This window comes from Molothrus ater, chromosome 6 (assembly GCF_012460135.2).
Source record: "Molothrus ater isolate BHLD 08-10-18 breed brown headed cowbird chromosome 6, BPBGC_Mater_1.1, whole genome shotgun sequence".
Classification (NCBI taxonomy): domain Eukaryota; kingdom Metazoa; phylum Chordata; class Aves; order Passeriformes; family Icteridae; genus Molothrus; species Molothrus ater.
Genome location: NC_050483.2, coordinates 56,600,478 through 56,626,430, shown reverse-complemented (window position 1 = coordinate 56,626,430; position 25,953 = coordinate 56,600,478). Strand labels below are relative to the sequence as shown.

The window sequence follows — 25,953 nt, the reverse complement described above, 5'->3', positions numbered from 1 at the left end:
TTTTAAATAGGCCTAACTATGACTTCTGATCTTTAAATGACAGCAGGAGTGTTTTCAGGAGATTGTGCCCAGGACTGAGTGTCAGCCACATGACTTGTGCTCTCTCAGTGTCACCATAAGTGTGGCTGGAGATTTCCTGGGGCACAGAGGTTTGATGGTGACACAGCTCCTGACTACACCCAGGGAAGCTGCAGTCCTGCTGACACCATCCTTGGGTCTTGCTGGCATAAAGCTGCTCTTAACAAACACCCTAGGAATGGGAATGAGGGTGGAAAGAGGATGGGGGGACTGGGTTCTGCAATATGGAGCTGATGAAGAGGTTGAGATTCACTGAGGATCTACAGAATTTGGCTTCAATTTTCTTTTTTTTAAGCAGGTGGTAAATGCTCTTGAAAATGTCTGTTTTATTATGACCAGGAGCTTTTCTTCACTCTTGGCTTCTAGGGTAGTCTTACATATTTAGCCTTTTCTGTGCAGACTGTGGAAGATCAGCCTGTTTGTTTTTGTATTTAACAGGAATATCAGACTGAGGGTATAAACCTTGATGGTGCTCTTTAATGACTATAAAATTAGCTCTTTTCTTTATTGCTATTTCTCACTCTGTTATGGCCAGGGAGTAAATAATTAAAAAGCTCTTTTGGTCTAGCTGTTCTGCCTCCCAAACTGGGACTGCTTGTTTCGTATTTCAAATGAAAAATTGCCAGTTCTCAGGTTAAAGATCTCAAGAGTTGTATCTCTTGGAGCCCAGTCCCTCCCTTCTGGTACCTCTGTGCATTGCCTGGGCAATATCCTGCCCCAGGGTTTGTCCATAGGCACTGAGCCAGTGCTGCAGAGTTGGTTTGTGTGTGTGCTTGGACTGTGTGACCAGTATGGGCACAGAAATCATGGAGCAGGGCACAGTGTGTCCATTCAGGGGGTGCTGGGCCTGTGGATCCTCCTGGACAAGTGCTGTCCTGTGGGATTTTCAGGGTCCCCAGGATGAAGGAGGAATTGATGAATCTGACTCCATGTTCTTAGAAGGCTAATTTATTATTATATTATACTATACTACACCATACACACTATACTAAAACTATACTAAAGAATAGAGCAAGGACACAAATAGAAGGCTTAACAAGACACTAATGAAAAACCTGTGACTCTCCAGAGTCCTGGCACAGCTGGCTGTGATTGGTCATTAAGTAATAACAATTCACATGAAACCAATCAAACAACCACATGTTGGATAAACAACCTCCAACCACATTCCAAAGCAGCAAAACACAGGAGAAGCAATCAGATAATTATTCTTTTCATTCTTCTCTGAGGCTTCTCAGCTTCCCAGGAGAGGAAATCCTGGTGAAGGGATTTTTCCAGAAAATATGACAGTGGCACTGTCCTAGGGCACAACCTGTCTCCTGCAGAGCCTTCAGCCCTGAGCCTCAGGAGGGGCTCTTGGAGCCTCACAGCAAATCCTGGGGCTCAGCCAGGTCCAAAGGCAGCATTCCCAGGGCAGCTCCCTGTCCCTGTCCCTTGCTCACAGTGGCTGGAGGAAAGCTGGTGAGCTCTCAGGGAAATGGGGCCCAGGAAGGAGCTGCTGTCCTGGTCAGAGCTTTTGTCACCTGCAGAACCTCTGAGAAAGAGGGTTCTGAGGGACGGATGATGGACCAGATGGAGTTTCCTGATGAGAGACTGAGATGCCAGAGTGACCCATCTCTGCAGCTCAAGGGAGGGTCCCTCTGGACATCTCTCCCAGATGAGAGCAGGTCCTGGTCAAGATGCTGTTTGACTCTCCCCCTATTTTTTGGCTTTCCTTCTTCCTAACCTTCCTGGAGCCATTGTGGGCTGGAAGGTTGGCCCCATGGAGCCCCCAGCACCTACAGTGCTGCTTCCTAGGGCTCTCTGCTTGCACACCAGGCACTTCAGGGAGCACTGCACAGCTTTTTGCACCTTAGGGAATGTCATTCCAAATGGTCTCAGACAGACTTTAATCTTTTTATCTCTGCAATGTGCTGCACAAAGGGCCAGCCAATGGTCTCAAGACTTCATAGTCACAAAAGTTGGCTGTTTGAGGGTTACAGGGCTGGAAACTGATACCTTTTTCTCTCAGAACTAAGTTGTATAATGGGAGAGAAAGTGCTGAACTGTGATTTGAAAACATTTTCCATAGACCCTTTGATGTGGAAGAACTCATTTTGCTCTTCTAAGTGAACTTTCACTTCCAAAACACACATGCTCTTTGTGTTTTATTTTTCAGCTCTTTATTTCCTCTTTTTCCTTTAGATTCATTCTCTAACATCAAGAGTGTGAACTCTTCTGATGGTAACCTAGACATGCAGAGAGGCTGTAATACCCTGGCAACTTAAAATTTCAGTCATGGATTAAAATGATCAAGAGAAGATGTTGGAGGTATCCTTATTTCTGTTAGCTTTTTACCTAACCCTAAGTGACAATGTAAGTGACACATGGACTTGCTGACATTCAGCAAAGCTGTTCAGTAGCATCAAAATGAGCTTTGAACATTTTTCCTTCCATTTGGCAGGTTCCCCCCCCCCTCCCCTTTCTGCAAAATACGTATTTCCTGTTTATCCTTGTATTCTTTTCAGAACATTGCATCTTGACTTTATTTCACTTAATGTACTATATTTCTCTCCACAATAGAATATTTTAAAGCTAAATTGGCACAAAACAGTAGCAATGCTGAATGCTTTTTGTTGCCATGGAAATATTTCTGGGCACTTACTGAAGACCTGGTTGCCAATAGTAATGTAACAGAGAAAATAGATATGCTTCATTTAGCAGCCACTGGTGATTAAAGAGCCACAGAAACCTGTTACAAGGTCATTCCAATATATAGTTTATTTGGTTTAGGGGGGAAAAGCCCTGCAGCCCTAGGTGAGAATAATTTTCTGTTAAAAGAGGTGCAAACAAAATCCAATAGATGTTCCCTTCTCTTAAACTGACAGCATGCTTCTGAGATGAAATAAAATAACACTGTAGTTGAAAACCATCATTACTCCTTCTCCTTTTTATCAAATATGTTTTTGATCCCATTTTTGCCTCTTAGGAAATGTTTCCTGGCTCCCAGAGTAGATTTTCTTAGCTCTGAAGCAGCACATACATTACTGAAAACCTCTTTTAGGCTTAGGGATCTAATGAATTGTTTGAGCAATGAAATTCTTGGGTTTTGAAGTCAAAAGTCCATCAGAAACCATGAGGCAGGTTAATCACAGGGTGCAGGTTTGGCTGCTGCCCTGTGCTGCTCTAGAATTAAATGATGATAGTAAAGTTGTAGCAGTTTTCAAACAAATGCAAGGAAATTTTGGGCTTTTTTTTGTTTGTTTGTTTGGTGGTTTGTTTTTTTTTTTGGGGCGGGGGGTTTGGTTGTTTTTTTTTTTTTTTTACTTTGTATGCTTTTGATCCACAGTTTAATACTGAGAAGGTGGCTCAGCAGGAATTATTGCAGTGCCAGATGTTTGGCTTAAGTTAATGATGGCAAGGCAGAGCCTTCTGTGTGTGCAGATTGCTGCCACCAGTGGCAAATCCTGTAGCTGTGAATTTTGCAGAAATAGATGAACTCAGTCTCTCAGAGCCTTGTCCATTGTTTAACTTCAGTGTCTGTGGCAGAGGAGCTGTCTCACAGAACAGAGCAGGGAGAGAGCAGCCTTTGCTGTGCATCCCCCATGGCTGGGATGCTGCTGCTCAGCTGACTGGGGGTGGCTGCCAGATCCATCATTGCACAGTTGGCTTGAGAATTGAAAAAAAATCCAAACCAACAAACAGAGGAGCAAGAAGCCACATGTGAAAGCAGTGCACTGCAAGTAGAAGGGCAGAGGTGGCCAGTGCTTCTGCTTTCCAGCATGAATCTAAAATGGAAAAACCAGCAATAATGGAAAAAGTGAAGAACAGCAATGAGTGTGCACTGAAAGCAAGGACTTTAGCCCATTTCTCGCCCAGGGCTGTTGTCCTGTGCAAACAAAAACCAAATGACCATTAAGTTCTCATTTTCACCAAACTGCCCTAAAAAGGCACAGGCAGAGCTGAGTCTTCTGAGTGAGAGCTGAACTATTTTTGCAGGAGTGAGTGCTGGCTGGGGTGGAAGTCTCCCAGGCTGTCTGGCACTGCTCACAGCCCTGCTGTAATGGATAGGTGAGCACAGCACTTCCACTGCAAAAAGTCCTTAGAGATTTCTTCTCCTCCATCAACTGGACAACCTCAGTGCCAGCTGAAGGCTGCATTCCAGTTGCACTAAAATAATTTTTTGTGGCCTTGGGATGCTAGGAAGTGTGACAGACCCTGTCTGGATGGCTGGCTAGTTTTCCTCAGCACGTGTGTGAGGGGAAGCACACCTCTGAGGCTCTGGGAGTTTTTAAATCTAGAGAGCACTATTGCATTTACTTACCTTGGCCTCCAGCTTAACAGGGGTCATTGATTTTTGCCAGTAATTTCTGTAGTAAAGGAAATTATTCTTTCTGCTCTATATGAATACTCCTGACCTCAGTAAATGACCCTTCATACAGGCAGGAAATCCTAGGCAAGAAGTAAGTTTTTCATTAGCTCCTATAAACCCATATAGCAAAGAATACCCTTAAGAAGAAGATGTTGATTATGTGATAAATTAAATTTCTGCTTTAACTTGAGACTAAAATAGATAGATGGCTAGTCTCCACATTGAGAAGTGAAGTGTTTATGAATTTTATCACCTGTCTGGGTATGGAGCCAGCCAGTGTCCTAGCCAGAATGTAACCCTATAAAAATCACTGCCTGTACTCCAAGAAGGACATTCAAAGAGGCTACACTGAATCAATACCACCATGAAGAATAAGGGAGTGAAAGCAAAGGCAGACAGTGGACAAAAACACTTCAGAGAAAATGCTCCTGGCAGCTTGAGTGGGATGAAGCACAAACGTGACTGGGGACAGCATCTGCTCTCTGAAGAATGTGATGCAAGCCCTGGCTTTCTGAAGTGAAGTGCAGACGTGAGTTTGCATTGAATTCTTTCTCTCTGGGAAATTCAGAACCACTCCAAGTGTTTGTGCACAGATTTTTGTCCTTGAGAAGGTGGTACAATGTTCCTACTTGTATTTAGAGCATTTCTTTGCAGTTCTGTCTCTTATTTTCAGATTATGAAGGATCTTCATGCAGGATGTCACATGTGAGTGGGGATGAGAGAACACAACAGCCCCAGAAGGAGAGTGGATTGTGGCATATCAGCTTTATAGCTGGGGAAGTGAAGCCAAACAGTGGTTCAAACCACAATTTCTCAAAGGTGGTAACATTGCCAGCTCTGTCTTGGGCCTGTCAGCTTTGCTGTTCATCCTCAGTCACTGATTTTAGACACAGTGTCTTTGTCAGGCCACAGGAGATCAGGGGTTTGGGTTTTCACCAAGTTCCTTGTCTGGTAGGCAGAGCTTCCTCATGCCCATCTCCCTGGGGGCATGGGGAAGGATGCTCTGCTCAGGAGCACTTGTCATCTGCTCTTGTCATCTAGAAGGTTGCATAAGCTGTATAGAGAAGGATTTATTTGAGAGGATGAAATGGCTTTTGCCATTCTGTGCAGTTACAGAACAAATTGTGTGTGAGCGTGTGTGTTTGTGCATGTATTTTCTGATCCATTTCGCTAAGTGACATCCTCTTCCCACTCTCCATATGGCAGTTGCGACTCTATCTTCCTCTGGGAAGGTTGTTTAGGACTCAAGAGACTTCATTTACCAATAAACAGCATCTTGGCAGCATCTGGGATATGCTGCCTTTCTCCTAGAAACCCTGCCTCCTCACCTTCCCTCTCCTACTACAGGCGAGGCAGGTGTGAATGATCTCATTGTGTTGTGGTGGAGGTGACATGCAGGCAATACTAGCAGCACTCTGTGCAGAGCTGGAACATAGTATTTCTGTGTGCTGACACAAACAGTACTACTGTTTGTCTTTTTTTGTGTGTGTGTGTGTGTGGTTTTTCTTTTCTGTTGCAGTTGTTGCCAGCTTGGCCTGCAGGGGTGTGTTGTATTTGCAGGGAGGAATGATGAATCTGACTCCATGTTCTCAGAAGGCTAATTTATTACTTTATGATATTACATTATATTAAAGAATGCTATACTATACTAAAGAATACAGAAAGGATACTTACAGAATGCTAAAAAGATAATAATGAAAACTCGTGACTCTTTCCAGAGTCCTGACACAGCTTGGCCCTGATTGGCCAATGAGCAAAAACAACTCATAGCAGAAACCAATGAAACAATCACCTGTGGGTAAACAATCTCCAAACACATTCCACATGAACAAAACACAGGAGAAGCAAACGAGATAAGAATTGTTCTCCTTTTCTCTGAGGCTTCTCAGCTTCCCAGGAGAAAAATCCTGGGTGAAGGGATTTCTTCAGAGATTGTGAATACCATACAGGGGCTTGGTGGAAGCTCAGGTAATCCATCCCTCTTCCCTCCTTCCAATGCTTAACAGCACAAAACCCACTCATAATAACATTAATAATAAGAGGCATACAGCTTATATAAAATGGGATCACTCTGCCAAAAGGTGAGCTGGTGTTTATCTTCACCCTCTGCCAGACAGGGGTGTGGATATGACTTCCCTGTGCCCTGGTAATTTTTGGCTGCTGTAATGACCTGGAGTGGCCTCACAGACTCCTCAAGTAATTTTAGTAACCAAGAGGAAAGTTAATTTTCTGCAATATGGAGATTACAGTCATGGGGGTAAAACTGTGTAGTTTTAAAGCCAGGGAATGTCACTGTTGGGCTTGGGGGTCTTGCAGGTAATGAGGAAGGTGTGGCTGGGCTGTCCCTCCACAGATGCTGTTTGTGTGATTCTCATGCAGTTTCCACAGATGGACTTAGGGACACTTCATCAGTACCCATTTGCAGACCAACAAGAACGGCTTGGGTTGAATCTTAAATCAGTCCATAGCAAAAATCTGCAGAAAATCCCTTCCCATGACCATGAAAATAGCTGATGCTCTCATGGCATCACTGCACCACCTGAAAGTTCCCTCTTGTCCAGGCAGGTGCTTCTCTGACTCAAGAACTCAGAACCCCTGTGAGGTGAAGCCTCCCTGGAGGGACTCATGAGGACTTGCCCCCCCAAGCTGGGTCTTTGGAGGAATTTACCTCCTCAGGCTGAGAGGGATTCAAACCTGTACAGTCCATACAGCATAATTGTGGTGGGAGTATTTGCTAGCAAATAATGAGACTGGTGGTGCTGGAGAGAAAGCCCTGAGTTTGGATTAATGAGAGCCCTGTGGTTTGCTGGAGTTCTGTGTCTCAAGGTCAGTTTGGGGCTTAGAATTACTGCCATAAATAATGGAGCTACAAACCCCTTGGGCCTGAGTTTTGCAATTGCCACTTATTGAAGTAAAACTGCAGATGAAATACAACATCCTTCCCCTATCACACAGCTGAGCTGCTTCCCATGACTCAACCCAGCCTCTTGCTTCCAACAAGGGCCAGCAGCCCCTTCCCTGTTACTTTTGAGCCAGGTGAGTTGGCAATGTGATTGCTGAAACCAAAATAAAAGGAAGAGGGGAGGGGCAGGAGGACAGGATTGTCCCTTTTGGGTGACAGCTTTAGTACTGGAGCATGTGAGCCTTGCTGCACCACATCCCCACCCACTGCTGCCCCCAAAGCTGGTGATTTTCCCAAGAGTGCTGTGGTGTTACAATAAAGGGGGACTGTGGTGAATCAACACTCTGGCAGCAAACAAAGTTTCCATTAGAAAAATCAGTGGGAAAATAAATATCTGCCTTGTTGCAGTGCAGTTGTTTTCTGTATCAAATCCAAACAAATCTCTTTTGGAGGGAGTTCATTTCCACACTGTTGATCAGCAAACAAAGCCCTGTGGGTGTGAAGCTGATGGTTTAAATGCTATGTGCATACCCTGGGTCTTGTGTGGAGTGGTGAAACTGCTTTAAAGAGGAGCAAAATCAATGGCCTGAGTTTTCTGGATGTTTCCTTGGCCAGTTTGATTTCTGCTAGCTGAAAGCAATGGGTCCTAATCCAAAGAAACTTCCTTAAACATACTGGAGGAGGTTTAGGAACTGACTGCCTTGCACTAGAGGAAGTTCATGTCCAAGCCAAACAAACAAAATGAAGAAGTGATGGATGGGTAACCTGAAGGAATTCAACCCATTGTGGTATGAAAACCACCAGGAAAATGGTTATAGAAATAATAATGGTGAGGGGAAAGTTTTTTTTTGTTGGATTGGAAGGACAGTGCTTTGTACTTCACCAGCCATTGGCATCCAGCAGCGTGTTGAGTTTCGGAGCCCATGAGCATTTCCAGTCCCACACCCCAGGGCACACTCAGCTCCACCTGTGCCCTGCAGAGTCCCCAGTGCAGCACATCTGCTGACAGAAGGTGCTTTTTCTGCCTCTGCAGCTGCATGTTTCCTGCACACAACCCACCCTGAGCTGTCAGGGACCTGCAGGCTGACTCATGGATGTAACTGCATCCACACCAGGAGTTTTCCTGGCTTAGCAGTGTCTCCTGCAGTGTGTAATCTCCTTTTTTTCTTCCACTTCTGCACAAATCCTGGGCCTGTGCTAATAGAACCCAGTAGAATAAATGAAGCCTGACTCATTTTTGCTCTACATGTAAGATGTAAAGTAGGTGATTGGGAAAATCAGGGATGATTGTGGTTCAGTCTCTTGGCTGCCATTTCTTACAGCTATGGAAGAACCTTAGGCAGCACAGTGAGAGCCAGTTTGATGTGGAATCCCATGTTCCTATTTTTAAAATCCAATTTTGGGAGTAGGAAAGAAACAACAGGAAAATATGCTGGTTTTCATGCTGTTTTCTGTGGGCAGTCCTCTATTTCTTTCCACAGCTGTGCACAGAATTGGGGTGTAGTGCTCTGACTGCTGTGTTGTTTCACTGTAGAGGTGGTTAGAGCCAAAAAATGTCTTTTTTTCTTTTTTTTTTTTTCTGATTGCTCTCTTTTTTTGCTGTTTCACTCTCTTTTCTTGAAAATTATTTTTGTTGCGGATATCTCCTGGTACAGAGGCTCCCAAGCTGTGATGCTCTCCACCTCTATCACATGCAAACACCCAAATAAACTCACCTTGGGGAGCTTCCTAGTTGGTTTGGTCATGGAGTGAGGACAGATGGAGAGGCAGAAGCAGGGCCCTGTCTGTGGACACTCAGCAGAGAGGGGAAATCCTCACCTTCAGCACTGGACACCAAATATTCCCTGGCTGTTAGACCTGGCAGGAAGGGCTGAGAACACACAGGGATGGTGCAAGGAGAAATCCAATCCTTCTCAGCAGTAAATGACCACTGGGTGTTTGTCAGGGGTGTCCTGCCAGTGTGCAGGAGCTTGGGTTTGCTCCAGCATTTTTTAACACATTTGGGATCTAAGGGAATGGCTTGGATTGGGTGCCCTCCTCCTTATTCAAGCCTAAATCAGGCAGGTTGATGCTTTGTACATTTGAATTCCCAGTTCAAGGGGCTGACAGCAAGAGCAGGATGAAGGCTCCAGACTGAAAACTCCTACAGAGCTGCAGCCACCCAGGAATTGATAGGAGCAGCTCCATGTGTGCTGCTGCACAAAATGTTCCTCCCTGTACAAAATGTTCCTCCTTTTTCTGAGAAGCTTTAACAAGTCCCTTGTTTGCCACAGACCTTTCCATTTTTCCAAAGAAAATCTTTTCTTTCTGTGCACAGTTCTGGGTTTTGCTGAGGTAGGAGCTCTGTTCCTCTCTGTCATCCTGATCATGAAAATTTTAAGGCCAGGCCTGTGTGACTGCTTCTGTAGAAGCAAAAAACACAGCAGTGAGTGCTCCTGGGATGCTCTGAGTGTTTGCATTATGCATAGATGTACTGATATTGTCTTGGTTTTGTGATCAAATGCATTTTTTTGTTACTACCCCTGCTTCCTTCAGGGCTTGGTGATGTTCCCATTGAAACTCTCACTGACTTCCATAGAGCAGAATCAAAAGTCTCTAAGAAAAAGTGGATGCACAAAGGCAGCATTAAATGTATAGGAAAACCAGAAATTTAGCGTTTAGGAAGTTTCCATTGTTCAGACAAAATGACTCTTGTTTGTTGTTGTTGTTTTTTAACAAGCAGGCAGACAGGATGTGTGCAGTACCTCTGTATTTCACGCCTACATGATGTATTTTATTCAGTAATTTCTTTTTTTCTTGGGTAAGCTTGGAGCAAATGATAAGTTATTCTTTCTACTTGGTAACACTGCAGCAAATTCTTGAATTATTTATTTCATGCATTTTAGCTTGGTGTATTTGGATGCCTGTAAGCTAACTTTGTAACTGACTGGGTGTTTGAAATTTCTAAATAAATAGTGGTGGTTTGAAATACCTTTCCAGAAAAAAGAGGTCACCCTTCTTCTTCCCCCACTGTCTCCTCTGGGAAAAAAAATAAATTAAAAATCCCACATGCCTCGTTATGAGCAGTGGGAAGTTGATTTGTAAAACAGATGCTGCATAGAAGTAATTGAGTTGAAGTTGCTAGAAATATGTATATGCTGCACAACATCTGCAGATCTCAAGATGTATTCATTATCTTTCCAGAATTTAGATTGTAATTACAGGCCCTTTATTTAAGTTTCCATGGTGATGTAGAAAATGCTTCCCCCTTGTCCTTTGCTAATCAGGCCACTTGTGTGTTTGAATGGTGTTCGTTTTCCTCTCCCCTGGGTTAAGTTACTGTTATTAATACAGAGATATTAAGTTGACAGGGAGCTGTCGCTGCTCAGGCAGCGATTCAGCAGCAGCAGCAGGCACATCAGGCAGATTTGCTGCAGATTCCCCAGTGCCACAGTTTAATTAGCCTGTGTGCTTCCAAATGTTTGTGAGGAATAGCAGCCTCTGTCATAACAAGCGATGCACTCGTGCCTTGGGGATTGGGGAAGTTGAAATCAAAGTCAAGCAGCCAATAATGTATCACACCATGCCAGGCTTCTCTCCTCCATCCCTGCACCCTCCTCCTCCTCCTCTCCTGGCAAAAGGGCTCTGCTGTGTTTTGTAGGGGGCTGCAGGTGGCTCAGTGCCCCGACAGGAGCTGTCCAGGAGTCCTGCATCCACGTGGCCTTTGCAAAATTTCTTGTAATAATCAGAATTTCACATTTTGTTAAGCCACGTTTATCTAAGTTTACAGCCTCACGCCCATGGATGCAGGATTTTAATGTTACACTTGTTTGAAAATGGTGAAAGGTGTGGATTAATTACTAAAGATGTTATATTACTCAGGATTTTTATAAAGTTGAGTGAAATGTGGACTTCTGGTTAAACTGGGATAATTTTTTATTTTTATCCTAATCACCCAAAAGAGATACACATATTAATAGAATTTTATAGCATTTGCTGAGCAATTAGATACATTTTGTAGAGCTTACATGATCTGTGGGTAGAAATGCAGGTATTAGGCTGAAAAGGAATGTTTATTTTTATGTGTTTTGATTATTTACAGTATCATGCCCATGGATGCAGGATTTTAATGTTACACTTGTTTGAAAATGGTGAAAGGTATGGATTAATTACTAAAGGTGTTACTTTATTCAGGATTTTTAGAAAAGTTGAGAATGTGTTGAAATGGGAGAATGAAAGTTGAAATGTGGACTTTTGGTTAAACTGGGGTAATTTTTTATTTTTATCCTAATCACCCAAAAGATATACACATATTAATAGAACTTTATAGCATTTGCTGAGCAATTAGATACATTTAGTAGAGCTTACATGAGCTGCAGGTAGAAATGCAGGTATTAGGCTGAAAAGGAATGTTTATTTTTATGTGTTTTGATTATTTGACGGGATCACATTTAGGCCATGAGGTTGTTACAGCTTGAAATAATTTTTATCCAAGAAAATTTCAAAGAAGGTTATTTTAATAGCTTTCATAAAAGTAATCAAATTTTATGACAGCTGTTCACCGACCATTTACAAACTAACGTTTAAAAGTTTTACACTTCTATCAGAGCAGGAACACAGCTTTTTTCCTCCAGTTGAGAGCAGTTTTCCAGCAGGAAGAGCAGGCTTGTGGTCAAACTGTGGCACAGCAGAGGGTCAGACCCACCAGTGTGGTGGCATGAAAGGAGTTGGCTCCTGCTGGGCTCAGCTGGACCGGGTGCTGAGTCCTGGGAGGGGAGAGCTGCCTCCTGGGCAGCAGCAGGCACATTTATGGAGCTCTGACTGCACTTGCCATTACATTTATACTGCAGATTTTCAATAGATCTAGCAGAGTGTGTACAAGGAGGTCCCTGTCTCCTCACCTGAGGCTGATGTTAGGTTTGAGGTGGAGGAAGGTGCTTTCCCTCCCAAAACAGGAGAGCCTCCCTCTCCCCGTGTTTGCTCAGCTGCTGGGGTTTGCCATGGAGATTATCAGAGTGAGTCTTGGCAACCCAATCATGCCCTTGGTGCTGCAGAACGAGCTGTGGCCTGACCCCACTCCCAGCTGGGCTGTTCACACACAAATCCAAGTGTGCACAGTGACTGCTGGGTCCCTGCTGCTGCCCTCAACATCCTGCTGTGCTCCCCTGGTGCTGCTGGCAGGGACATCAGCAAAATGTCTCTGTGTTTCCATCCTGACCAAGCCAGACCAAGAATACAGAGCATGTCCTGAGCCCTCCTTTGTCACTGTCATATTTTCTGAAAAATCCCTTTGCCAGGACTTCTTCTCCTGGGAAGCTGAGAAGCCTCAGAAAAGAATGAAAACAATCATTATCTGAGTGCTTTGGAATGTGGTCTGGAGATCATTTACCAACAGGTGCATCTTTGATTGGTTCCATGTGAATTGTTTTTACTTAATGACCAATCACAGCCAGCTGTGTCAGACTATGAGTCAGTCATGAGTTTTTATTATTCATTCTTGTTAAGCCTTCTGATGTATCCTTTCTTTTTCTTTAGTATAGTTTTAGTATAGTATTAAAATATAATAATATAGTATTAAAATATAATAATATAGTATTAAAATATAATATAATATAATATAATATAATATAATATAAGCCTTCTGAGACATGGAGTCAGATTCATCTCTTCCCTCATCCTGGGGACCCTCACAAACACCACACTCCTTCTCCCACCTGCAGGGTGCTGAGCACTGATGAGGGTACAGCCATGCCCCATGTACAGGGATGTGCTCAAGTACATTATCTTCATTTTTAAGGGTTATAATTTACATTGGTCTCCAGAGCTTGTCTGCTGCTGGCAGATGGAGCCAGCAGTGCCTGTTAGCCACGTGCCATATTTATGTGTTTGTGGTGCTACCCTGAGCAGGTTACATCTGAGCTGCTTTTTTTTGCACAAAAGTTCTCTCCTCACCTTAGCAGAGGCTGCAGGGGAATGGAAGCAGGAAAAAGTTTTCAAGAGTCTTTGTTTACTACTTTGTCTTAGCACATGTAAATGATTTTACAAGGTTCTTCTGTGTCACTGTCATCTTTTATGAAAAATCCCTTTTCCAGGATTTCTTGTCCTGGGAAGCTGGGAAGCTTCACCTTCTCCATGTTTTGCTCCTCTGGAATGTGATTTGAAGAACTGTTTACCCAGCATGTGAATTGTTTTTAATTAATGGCCAATCACAGCCAGCTGTGTCAGACTCTCTGAGTCTGTTACGGGTTTTTTATCATCATTCTTTTCTAGCCTTCTGATGTCTCCTTTCTATTTCTTTTAGTGTAGTTTTAGCATATAATTTTCATATCATATCATAATAAATCAACCTTCTGAAACATGGAGTCAAGATTCTCATCTCTTCCCTTGTCCTGGGGACCCTCAAACACCACCACACTTCTGTGTGTTGTGACTTTGTGTTTTGCTCTGTTAAATTTCTTCATTAAAAAAAAAAATAGGTTAACAGGCAGAGTTGAGCAGCATCTAATAACAAGTAAATGTTGCTGATAGAATATGACACCATCAAGCTTTCCAGAGGTTTGAAGAGGCAGGTGATTCTCATGTTCATGCCCCAGTGTTCCCTAAATCCTTGGTGACTTTTTCTCCCCAGAAAAGTGCCCTCTGGCATCTTGGCCAGGAGCAGCAGCTGGCTAAAGCCTGAGTTCTGTTTTTCTCCCAGTGAGCAGATACAGGGGGGAGGATGAACAGGCAGCAGCATCTTCAGGCAGTAACCACGATGTGGTCAGGCAGCTTGAGGCCTCTGTGCCATGGTGACATGGTTTTTGATCAGAAGTATCTGAATAAAAAGTAGATGTGGAGTGCAGACCCAAATTCAGCCACCTGCCCTCCAGCCACGAGGAGCACAGGACAGAGGTGTCTGGATGCAGAGGTGCTGCTTGTATGGAAAAAGTTCAAGAAGCTGGAGTCTGAGATCTGTAGCCTCAACACAGAAATGTTCTTTTGCTGTGGAGAACAAGTCCTGGTTCTTCCATTCTCTCTTACTAAACTTGATTTCCTGATTTTACCTGCAGCTATAATACTTAGAGGGAAGTGTCCAGGTCCAAGCCTTGCTGAAGTCCATTAAGATCTTTCCATTAATTGCACATTGTTATTGAATTCTCTTTCCTTAACCCACAGATTCCCATGGATTTTTATTGGAAATTTTTCCAGAGTAAAGACTGCAGGACTTGGTTGTAAATATTTTTTATCTGTGCCACATAAGTCATCTCTTTAGCAAGCCTTTTAGCAGAAGCTGAATATCTCCTTTTGTAACAACTTCACAAACACAAGGTGAACATTGGATGAATTATGCTGTATCATTTGCCAGCACATACACCAAATGTCAGGCAATGACAGAAAATTTATGGCACAGAAGGGAAGAGTTTTATGATCTTCCATGGACTAATGTAATGACTCTTTTATACAAACAGAGATAAAATGCATTTAAAAACATAGCTATTTAGAAAATTGGCCTGAACACATTCTAAAACCCAGAGAAGTTCATTAGAGGGAACAGCCATAAAAGTGCCCTTTGTTTTTAGTTCCACAGAATGTTTTAATTTTGAAATATAATTGCTTGAATTTAATGCACCCTCCAATTAGATCATTTGAATATTTGTCTCTCCATCTAGCTCTTCTGGTACAACATGGTGCAGAGTTGCTCTTTTATTTTGAGAAGAACCTAGCTGGTGCCACGATCCCAAAACAAAGATTTGTGGATGTAAAGCCATCCCTGTGCCCCAAGGGTGTATCACACACTGCTCCAGCTGAGCAGATCCTCTGCCTGGGAAGGATGTAGGACCTTTAGGAAGTGCTGATTCCAGACTGGGATCATGGCATGTTCAGACTTTGCCTGAGGCTTCTCTTCTCCTTGTGTACTCTTAACAGGCCTTTTGCTCATATTGCTGGTAGTTTTCATTTCTTATATAATCCAAAATCTATAGCAAACTGGGGCACAGAGCAAAGCTGAGCATCTTGGAGAGCCCTGAACTTCTCTCCCACTCAGACTTGGCATGGGGCAGAGTCTTCTCACACTGTGCTCATACAGGAGAGTTTCCTTGACCCCCTGGTTCTGTTTTCACTGTTGTGACAGTCTGCACTTTGGACTCATTTAGCTTTAACTTTTCACCTGTTAAAAAATCTTTGCAGTAACCTGAATAGATCCTGGAGTGCACACAGCATGAAGGAAGTGTTTGGAGGATGCTCTGGGGAGATGAACGGGCTGGAATGCCAGCTCTGCCCACAGCCTCTCTGCAAATCACCCTGTTAATAAAGAGCCTATTTCAGCTCTGGAAACATGGAGCCTTCTCAGGCTATTACCCAGCATGTGGTAAATTAAACAATCTTGGCCTGATTGCATAATGTCACTTGAAATTTAAGATCCTTTTTCTCCTTAACCCCTAAAATTTACAGGCCATTTTTGTTTAGATTTATTGTAATTACACAATGATTCTGCTCCTCTGAGGCTCTTCTAGGAAGTTTTTTAGCACTCTTTTGGTAGCTAATCTCCAAATTACCAGGGGCAGGAGCACTGCCTGGTCTCCCTGTGTGTTTATCTCATGCAAGGGTGCAGAATGGTTTGGAACTGGGGCTGCAGCAGGGGACAGGCAAGAGAATTGCTGCTGTGGGGGGGCAAATATTCCTCAGGCTTACTTAGTCATAGCTCTGCTTTCTTTTGGGAAGAGGGATTTGAAAAATCACTGCTTGTAGCTAGGAGGATTTCAAGTCCAGAAGTACCTAGGGCAATACTGAGATTCTTTCTTCCCCTGGACTATATTTAAACAGGTTCTTAACTTTCATTATGACTTTTATACAGTTTAAAGGAGGGATCTAATTTCTTTCAATGAAAAGACATGGGTTTTGGTTTTTTTTTTTCCTGTAATTTTTTTTGGTTTTTTTTTTTTTTGCATGGAAGCAAAGTCATTCCTTAGAGTTCACATAGCAAACACTCCCTTGGTCAGCACAGGTAACAGGCACACATAAATTCTTCATCTGTGTTTCTTGCTGGTTAATGAACTATGTGGTGTTAATTTAGCAAGATCTACCAGTCCCCATCTTTTAACTCTGGCAGTGGGCTTTAGGAGGAAGTGTTGAGACCTCTCAGGACACTCCTTTGGCACAATACAATGATTTATAGAATTGAGAGATTTTGTGTCATTGAAAAAAAGAGACAGATACTGTAAATTAGCCAGAACATTTGCCTGCCAGTGTGAGAAGGGACTGCACAATATTTTTCTAGCCTGGTTTTCAGTGTTTGATGTATCCTTGTATCTTTGGAGAGAGGCTTCTATATCCCAGTTCCTGTTAGGGTTCTATTGGAAGGTCATGTTCATCCTTTCATCTGACAGTTCCTTCACTGCCAGTTCTCCAACCCTGAGTACAGGCTTTTCTGATTTATTGGTGATTTCTGCTACCCAGTATCCCCCTTGCCTCCTTCCTGGATTGTGAACATGTGACCTGAAAGGGAAAGTTTGGGACATGGGATTCTTAAGGAAAAAATCCCGATTTTTCATTGTACAGTACTATCTGTCCTTAATCTTAGAACTGTCTGCTATTGCTCTGCAGGGAGTCTTGGCTAATTAAAGTTCAGATAATGCTGTCTCAACCTCTGTCCCTGATGCTGTGCTGTTTATTCACGTCAGGTATTCATAAGACGGTTGACATTTTCTTCCTTAAAGATCTCTCAGGTAAATTACAGGCATTTTACTGCCCTGACCTTTTCCTTTACAGGAGGAACTTTTGTTTTCAACATTTATTTTGTGGATATAATGTTGGAAGGGATGTAATTGGAGAGGTGTAGTTGTTTTAGTCTGTATGGTTGGTCTATTACCTGTAATAATCATCTAATACTGGTATTTATACGTGATTATCTCTTACCAAAACTGCTTTAAATTTAAAGAAAAAGCCAGACTGTTTCACTGATTGGTTTGGGTGAATCACCTTTTTCTTTACTTCCCCTGAATACTACATTTTTTGCTTTCCTAACACATTCATTTTGTGCCTGAGTCTCAGGGAGATGGCTTGCTCTATTAATATATTTCTGGAGTTCTCCTCTTATGGGTAGACTTTTATGGCTTTAATGTAGTTTTTGAAAATTCCTCTATTATTGATCTAGATATTATCCCAGCAGGAGTCAAACCCACAAGACAATTGTGTGAGGATAATTTCTTACTACAGAAGCATTTTATTCTGAAAGCCTGCTGTGTGGTGTGTGCTTTGATGGATGACCCACTGTTTAAATGTGTATTAGACATTGGCTTGCTAATTAAATGCCTTAAGGAGTGCCTGGTTCCATTCAGTCTCAGTAAATGCGTGGAATTTCTGTTCTTTTATTTCTTGCTTATGCTCCTAAGTTGAGTTCTTTCTGTTTTCTGACTTTGTAGAGAAGAAGGGAAGTAATGGCAAAAAAAAAAAAAAAAATTGCTTTCTACCCTCGCTCAAGACTTTTTGCTCAGGGCAGAGGTGAGACAATGAGGGCTCTCAGTTCAGAACTAGGTCTGCCAGATGGGAGAATGAGGAGCAGGAGAAGAGATGGGTTCTGCATTTCAGAAGGGAGTGAGAAGAGCACTCACCTGGAATTTGAGAGAGATGAGTTTGGATCCCTCTTTGCTCCTGAAGGACCATCTCCCAAGAGGAAGAGGACCATAATTACGAAGCTGTGAGATGCTCTCAGACTTGTTGGTTGAAGTGCCTGTGCTTGAAGCATTTTACTGGGAGGGAGAGTGGAGATCATTCTTAGTTGAAGAGAGGGGATAAAGTTATTCTCCTAATTTCTGAGTTCTTAAATTGAAAGAGCAGCAAAGGACAGAAACAAGGACTTCTGTTCACCTGCAGGAAATGTTTCCTGACTATAATCCCCACTCCTCTCATTGGAATTTTGTGTGTGTGGAGCAGATAACATCAGAAACAGTACATTTGCTGCTAAGGCCAAACAAAGAATGTCTTCTACTCAGAAAGATTTGGGCTTTTTGTTCTAAGACAGAGCGATGTGTAGAGGATCATAGAAAGGCTCAGGTTGGAAGGGACTTTTGAAATTTATCTAGTCCAATCCCCCTATCTTGATCAAGTTATTCAGAGCCCCATCCAGCCTGACCTTGAACATATCCAAGGCTGGGGTACCCACAGCTCCTCTGATCAGCCTGTGCCAGTGGTCTCACCACCTCACAGCAAAGAATTTCTGCCTTATATCCAATTTAAATTCACCTGTTTCAGTTCAAAACATTACCCTTGTCCTGTCACTACAGGCCTTGGCAAAAAGTGTCTCTCCATCTTTCTTGTAATCCCTCTTCAAGTACTGAAAAGCAGCAATAAGGTCTTCCTTCTCTTTTCCAGGATGAACAACCTCAAACCTCAGCCTGTCTTCATGCAAAAGGTGTTTCAGCCCTCAGACAATTTTTTTTTTTTTTGTTTTGGACCTGCTCTAATAGGTCCATGTCTCTCCTGCATGAGTCAGTTCCCTGCATTCAGATCCTGGGTTGCATTCTTCAGGTGCCACGGATTTGTGGATGTTCAAGTCCCTCAGAGGGTCTCAAACCTGATCTTCTTCTAAGATGGGTGGGACTTCATTCCTCTGACCCCTGCCTGGAGATTCATGGACTTGAGAGATGTGAGACAAGCAGCTGACAGTGAAAACTGAGACAGAAAAAGTTATTGGGCACCTCAGCCTCCTCCATGCCACCAGATTCTCTATCTCATCTATCAGACAGGGCATAAAAACATTAATTCATTTAACAAAAGCAAACTAATAGTTTTCTATTAAACACAGTAATTAATACTATCTTTTAAAATTTGAATTTGAGACCAAATTTGAGAAAAATGTTTGTTCGTTGGTAGTGACCTTTGTAGGAATAAAGACGTGGCCCTTCTTGAGCAGGGGAGTGGACAAGATGACCTTCAGAGGCTCTTTCCAACCTCACCTCCTTCTGTGCAACCTTCAAACCCCAAATAGCTCTGTTTGCTAAGGGAATTGTTATGTTTTCATAGCTGTCATCAGCTGTCTGGAAGCACAACTCATTCTTTCACTGTGACTGCCTTTTGCTTATTTGAAAGAGATGGAGGCAGAATTTTCTTTCCGTGTTCCTGAAGCAAGGCTCATCATGAGATGCATTAGGAGGAGGAATGTCCCTGGTTTTCTTCTGAAAGTGCTTGCAGAACACATCCAAGGCCAAATCATGATGTTATTTTCATCTGTGTCCCTGGACATGTAATTATCTGTGCTGCTCCATCCAGAGAGCTCTCACTGGTGCTTTCAAGTAGAGAAAAGCACCCTGTGTTCATAACAGAGATTCAGTAGTGTAGGAAAGGAATTTGTGGTGTGAATTATTTTATTCTCATTAATGAAGCTTACTCTAGCCCATGGAGCACAAGTGTGTAGGACAAGATGAATTAAACCTAATAAAAGCAGTTAGAAAATTAGGTAACACAGCTCCCCTCTGTTGTCCTTGGGAGGAAAATTCAGCCCAAGCATGGGATTTGGAGATTCCTACTTGCTTTTCTGTGGTTTGATTTGTGTTTTCATGGAATAGATTGCTTTGGGGCTGCACTTGAATATCCCAGACACTCCACTTGAATTTTGTGGATAACTTTTTCAAGTAAAGGCAATGGGTTTCTCAGTTCAGTAAGGGGCAAGAAACAGCCATGTCCCCTCCATCAAATGCTGATTTAAACAGGATTGGTTTCTTTATAGGTTCAGAGCTGCAGGAAACAGAAACTGTCTATTGTAAACTCTGGGGATTAGGGAAAAGTTAAAAAAAAAATAAAAGAAAGGAGAGAAAGGCACATTTTGGAAGGGGGAGGAATTTGTTCTAATCCCTCTGAAATTATTTTCTTGCTGAAAACTGTTAGATCTGGATGGACTAAGCCAACTGAGTTACCAAGACAACCTCTCCTGTCGTGAAGATGACCATGTATCTGTTGATTCAAGAACAACAACCAGGAGTAGGGGCACTGGGCAGCACAAAGGGCCCAGGATGGAGCCCAGAACTGGGGATGGTGTCAGCCAGTCACACAGGGAAGGACGCCTGGAAACGGAGGCAGCATTTGCCAACCAGGGATTGGAAGTAAATGATGCTACTGACAGCTCATCGGCTTGGAGCCCTGAGGTATGCTGGATTGTCATTTATTACACACACTGAAAGCTTTTGAAGGGTATTGGGGGCCAAAAAAGGTTACAGGAGAAATGAAGTGAAAAATTGATCAGCACAGCACAAGATAATTGTATTCCTGTGTGCTTGTGTGCATGACCATACACCTCTTTGTGTTTCCCCTTTTTTCTGGTGTTTTACCCCTTGCTACTAACACTAATTCACAGAAAGGCTTTCCTTGCTTGATTTCTGACTGCAGTCTCTGAACTGAAATTGGAACTTTGGCTACCCAGCAGCATTTACTGACATTTATTAAGGAGCTCTCAGTGGTATCCCAGGGCTTGGTCACTGGCTGTACGTGCAGGGTGTGTGTCCCAGGACAGAGTATGTGGTCACTGGGTCAGATCTGTGTCCTTTCTCCTGGTATTTTCTGTGACTTAGACAATGGGAATAATCTGAAAAGCTGGAGGCAGCTGCTGGGGGTGGCCTGTGACCTGCCCAAGTGACCATAATGTCCCCATTGATACCAGGCAAACTTTTAGGGAAGGAGAGAACCTGAGTCTGCTTTCCTTTAGTTCTGCACTTTTTTTTGAATCCTCAAGGAAACATTTTGGATTTTAAGGCATTATAAACACCCGATGACTTTGCATCCCCCTTTTCTATCCTCTCTGCATGATGTGTTGATTTTCATTATCTTACTGCAGGATTAGATTTCTGGAAAAATATCAGCTTGCATCAGACATATTAAAAGAACAGCACAAAGGTCATATCTTCTGCCTGAGTTAAAAGACAGCTGTGGAAATCCATACCTCCATCAGACTGTGAGCAGCAAGGCTTTGAGGGAAGGTTCTGCAGCTAGTTCAAAGCTGGAGGGCAGCTCCTTGCTGCAGATGCTCCAGCCCTAAGGGGTGTCTGGAGCAGCATTTTGGCTTTCTGCACAACCCAATCCCACAAAACACTACACCCCACATGGGAGCTGTGTGTGGCAGCAGCCCTGCCCTCTCTTTGCTGTGTTTCTGACACTGTTTGCCCTTCTGAGGCTCGTTTCTCCTTTTCCATGTTTGATTTGCTTTGCCACGGTTCACGTGTGCTGCAGTGTCTCCAGTGTCCTCTTGTGTTTCTTTAGAATGCATGGCCCATTTTACTCCTGGTGTCTACATTTTAAAAATGCAAAGAAGAGTTCCAGCATACTGGAGCAGAAATGCCCAAGACACAGTTTATCTCTTACAAGCAGCTTCTCATTCAAAGGTACTGCGTGGATTAATGAAAGACTTTTTATTGCAGGAACTAAATGTTCTGACATGCCAGAAATGCCCAAGTGTTATTATGCTCCACTCAAAGGACCTCTCTTTACAGACAGAAATGGTAATTTTATGCCCCTGCAGTGGAACCACAAGTACCATTTCAAGCCTTGTCCATAATTAGCTGCTCTTTCAGGTTTCTCTGGCAGAAATGGACTTATTTTACTTAGTGAAGTGGATGCTGGCTGTCCTGAATGACTGGGTTAGACGTGCAGTATCAATCAGGATTCTTGGCTTAGCCTCTCAATAACTCTGCTGGGAAGAGGGAAAGAAAGAAATTCAGATGAAGTACCTAAACCCCAATCTTTCCTTGGATTTCAGCTCAAGTGTCTGTATAACCAACACATTCACAAATCACTTGTGGCCCAGCTGGGCTCTGAAAGCAGGGGGGAATTCTGTCAATGACTCCCACAGAAGGAGGATTTGTAGGTGTGTAGCAAACCTGCATGGGGGTGAGTCCTCGATAGCACAGTGCTCTCAGAAAGGGCCAGGCTCTGAGGTCTCCAAAGCTTGGTTTCCCATGGAAAGCTTACTGAAGGAGTTTGGCATTTCTCTTTCCCTCTTTGCCTCCAGCTCATGCAGTTTTCTCTGCTGTGGGTCTGGCCTCTGCTCTAGTAGCACAATTTGAGCTTTCCTGAAATCCAAATCTTCTCTAGCTGTTCAGTCAAAATGCAGATATCTGACCTTCAGTTTGCCTTACACACTGCCAGAAGGTGATGATATCAGCCCTGCTGGGGCAGGAAGGTGTCTCTTGGATTTTCATTCCTGTGGGTTTGTGCTGATGCACTAGAGTTCACATTTTCCAGCTCAGACATGTAGATGAAAGCCAAGTTTTGCCTCAAGCACGGTTGTCTCCAGACCTTAGCAGCAGTCCTTAAATGTGCCTTGATTCCATCTCCTCAACAGCAAACACACAGATAAAAGTGTGGAGGGAAATATGAGTCAAGCCCAACCCCATCACATATTGAATATTATTTCATCAACCAGAGAGAAATAATTTGACTGCTACATAGGAGCACTTAACATTTTTGTAACACCATGCTCTCGCCAGGCAACCTGGCCTGCCTTGCATTTTTGTTTTTAGCAGCCTGCTGTTTATACAGAAGGTGTTTCTGTAGCCAAGCAAGTAATTTTGTGTGTTGTTCTCCCTTTGACATTACTTCTGCAAGACATGCAACAGCAGGTCTCTAATCTGCACACTCGGACTTTTGTGTTCAAGTCTTAAACACCTCTGAAAATGTGAAAATCTGGAGCTTTGCATGTCATGGCAGATGAATCTGGGCACTTCAAAAGTAGATTGACAGGAAGTAAACAAAAAATTTGATGTTTATCCGAGGCCCTGTTTGAGACACCCAGACACTTCTGAAGGGACTTAACACCAGACGTCCCATGGCCCATCATCTGTTCCCTGAACAAAAAGACTCCTGTGCTGGAAAGAAGTGTTACTTGAAATGTGAAAAGAAGATAAATGTTTGAGGAGGAGGGTGACTCAGATGCTGGTGACAGGCCTTAATTCACCTTCTGGCTATTAACTGAAAATCTTTCCCTAGTACAGTGTATACTCATGTTTAAATACAAACCATTGATCACTATAGCAACCCCTTTATCATATGAAGCACATTCTAGCTCTAAGATAAAAAAGCACTGTTGAACAGAAACCCACACACCCACTCAGCAAAAGGTAAGGTGAGCATCCATGGTTTTATCTTGCTTTATCAAGATGGTTTTTGTTTTAAAAGTAGGTAAAAGATTGTGTGTGAATTGGTCTGCACATGTTGTGGTTGTTTATTGAATTTTTATTCTGAATTTATTAGTACCCAAACTGAACAGAAGGAACAGATGCTTCTCTTGGGAGATTTTAGAAGGGTATAAAGAATCAATATGTATTTAATCAGACTGCTTATCCCCATTATCATTGCTTTAGCTGCAGGAAAATTATTGAATTATGGGTTAGCATCTAGAAATGGAATTTCCATTCCACAAGAAATTCTGACATGGTGATTTCCTCTTCATATTAAACATAGTGCCTAATTTTTTTTTAATTTCTAGCAGAACAAAATATCAAAAAATTTAGCAGGTTTGGCTGAATTGTTTGATTTTAATAATGAAAAAAAATCCACCTTGAAAAGCAATTCCAGTGTATGTTCAAAGTAACAGGTTAAGTAGGTCAAGTTGTTTTGCCTCAATATTGACATGAATTAAATGTAAAAATCCCTTTGTTTAGTTTTTCTCTATGTAGAATGTTTGCCAAATTAACCATCTCCTGCAAAACACTTAAATATTGATGAAACTTTTTGTTGGAAATGTTTCAACAAGTGCTGCTGCTTACTAGAGCGTATGGGGACTATTACACAAAATCAGGCAATTAACTATCATTGGCCTTTCCAGAAACAGTTTGGATCCATATTTCGCACAGCAACTGCCTATACTTGCAGGCACAAGTGAGGAGAACAATTTATTTTTAATTGGAATTGGAACCATAGAGGCAGTTGAACTCCACTGGAGGTTTTACTCCTTCCTTCCCTTTGCAGGAGCACAACGAAGTGAACAGTGTGCCAGCTCACCTTTGTGCCCACGAGCCCATCTGCAAATGTGGTGACCTGGATGTCATCTTCACCTACAAATCCTCAAGCCAAAAGCTGACAGCCACTGTCCTGGAGGCCAGGGACATCCCAGACAAGGACCGCAGTGGTGTCAACACCTGGCAGGTGCACCTGGTTCTGATGCCGGGCAAGAAGCAGAGGGGCAAGACCAGTGTGCAGAGAGGACCCATCCCCATCTTCCAGGACAAAATCACCTTCAGCAAGCTGGAACCAGAGGAGCTGAGCAGCCACGCCGTTCGCTTCCGCCTCTACGCCGTGCACAAGGTGGTTGGGGAGAAGATGATGGGGGAGCAGCTGTTCTACCTGAGGGGCATCAGCCAGGAAGGGGAGGTGAAGGTGACACTACTCTTGGAGCCACGGAGTAACCTGAGTGTAAGTTTGGTGAAGGACAGATGGAGTCCATAAAATTGTTTGGTTTTTGGTGAATATGGTGTTCCTGGAGTCCTTCATTCATTCAGGGCTGTCAGTGTGTGACTGGTGGATCTGACCTGCTGTCACTTAAAAAGTTATCAGGAAGGGGAAGCTCAGGGCATTTCTTCTCTGTGCAAAGCTGTGTTTTATTAACACAAAATCGTGTGGATCTGCACAACTCACCACATGCCGCGCCATTCAGATACCCCAGGTTGGTCTGGGAACCACCAAGGCATAATTAGTCTTAATTCCAAGAAGGGCAGTGGTTCTTGTGCACCACTGTGTTGGTACTGCCAGTGCAGAAGATACCTCATTTGGCCCTAGATACCAGCTTGTGGATCTCCTCTGTGCAGTTTCCATCTTGCCAGAAATGCTTAGTAATGTTCTTCTACGTGACAGATGGAAGTGGAGAGCTGGGTCATGTGAAGAGGAACTGGCTGTGCTGCTTCTTAATTTTCCACACACATCACAGTTGTATCCAGCTCTGGCTATGCCAATCAATTGCTGTAGATGAGCTCTGTCATGATTCATTGTCTACAAAAGCTCAGAGAGAGGTTGTGCACGTGAGATGAATAAAACATCCTACTTCAGGTGAAGTGGAGAATAGTGAAAGCATTGTGGTAGCAAAGAAAGAAAGTAATGAAATGCACAGTACACGGCCAAAAACTGCCAAACTGAAAAGTGTATTCCATCCAAAAGCCATTATCAAGGAGATGTACAGAGTATTAGTGTAGCAGGATGTTTGCTTATCTCAGAGGCTTTGATTTACACTCGTGATAGCACTTCACTCAGAGTTCCTCATCTTTAAAGAGAAAGTTCAGAGATGTGTTTTTGCAAAAGTGACGCTCTGATTCTTCTGGTGCCCCGGCATAATTAATTCTCAGCTATTGTAATTTCTTAGCAGAGATCTTACTGAACAAGGCCACGAGACACAAATTAAGGGGAGGGGGGGGAGGGGTGATGAATGTCCTGATGATTCTCTCAGTGCTCTTTCCCTGCAGAGTGCAGATTCTCAGCTGAGTCTGTCAGCAATCTCTCACAGTGATAGCGCTTCCTCAACACAATCCCTGTCGCATGGAGGGGTGCCAGAGCTGCTCGTGGGACTGTCATACAATGCCACTACAGGGAGGCTGGCAGTGGAGATGATCAAAGGCAGCCATTTCAGAAACCTTGCAATTAATAGGCCACCTGGTAAGTACTTTCACTGCTATTAAATAGGACCCTTGAG

General features: G+C 43.1%; 1 protein-coding gene across 6 annotated transcripts in view; it reads left to right on the top strand.

The window, feature by feature from the left end:
• Nucleotides 1-25,953, top strand: part of SYT16 (synaptotagmin 16) — a 114,280-nt gene that overhangs the window by 67,062 nt on the left and 21,265 nt on the right. For all 6 annotated transcript variants that reach the window (XM_036384307.2, XM_036384309.2, XM_036384304.2 and 3 more), the window contains 3 exons: nucleotides 20,172-20,428; nucleotides 24,243-24,686; nucleotides 25,727-25,916. In XM_036384307.2, the coding sequence (XP_036240200.1) occupies nucleotides 20,172-20,428; nucleotides 24,243-24,686; nucleotides 25,727-25,916 (891 nt within the window). The remainder of the gene's footprint in view (nucleotides 1-20,171; nucleotides 20,429-24,242; nucleotides 24,687-25,726; nucleotides 25,917-25,953) is intronic.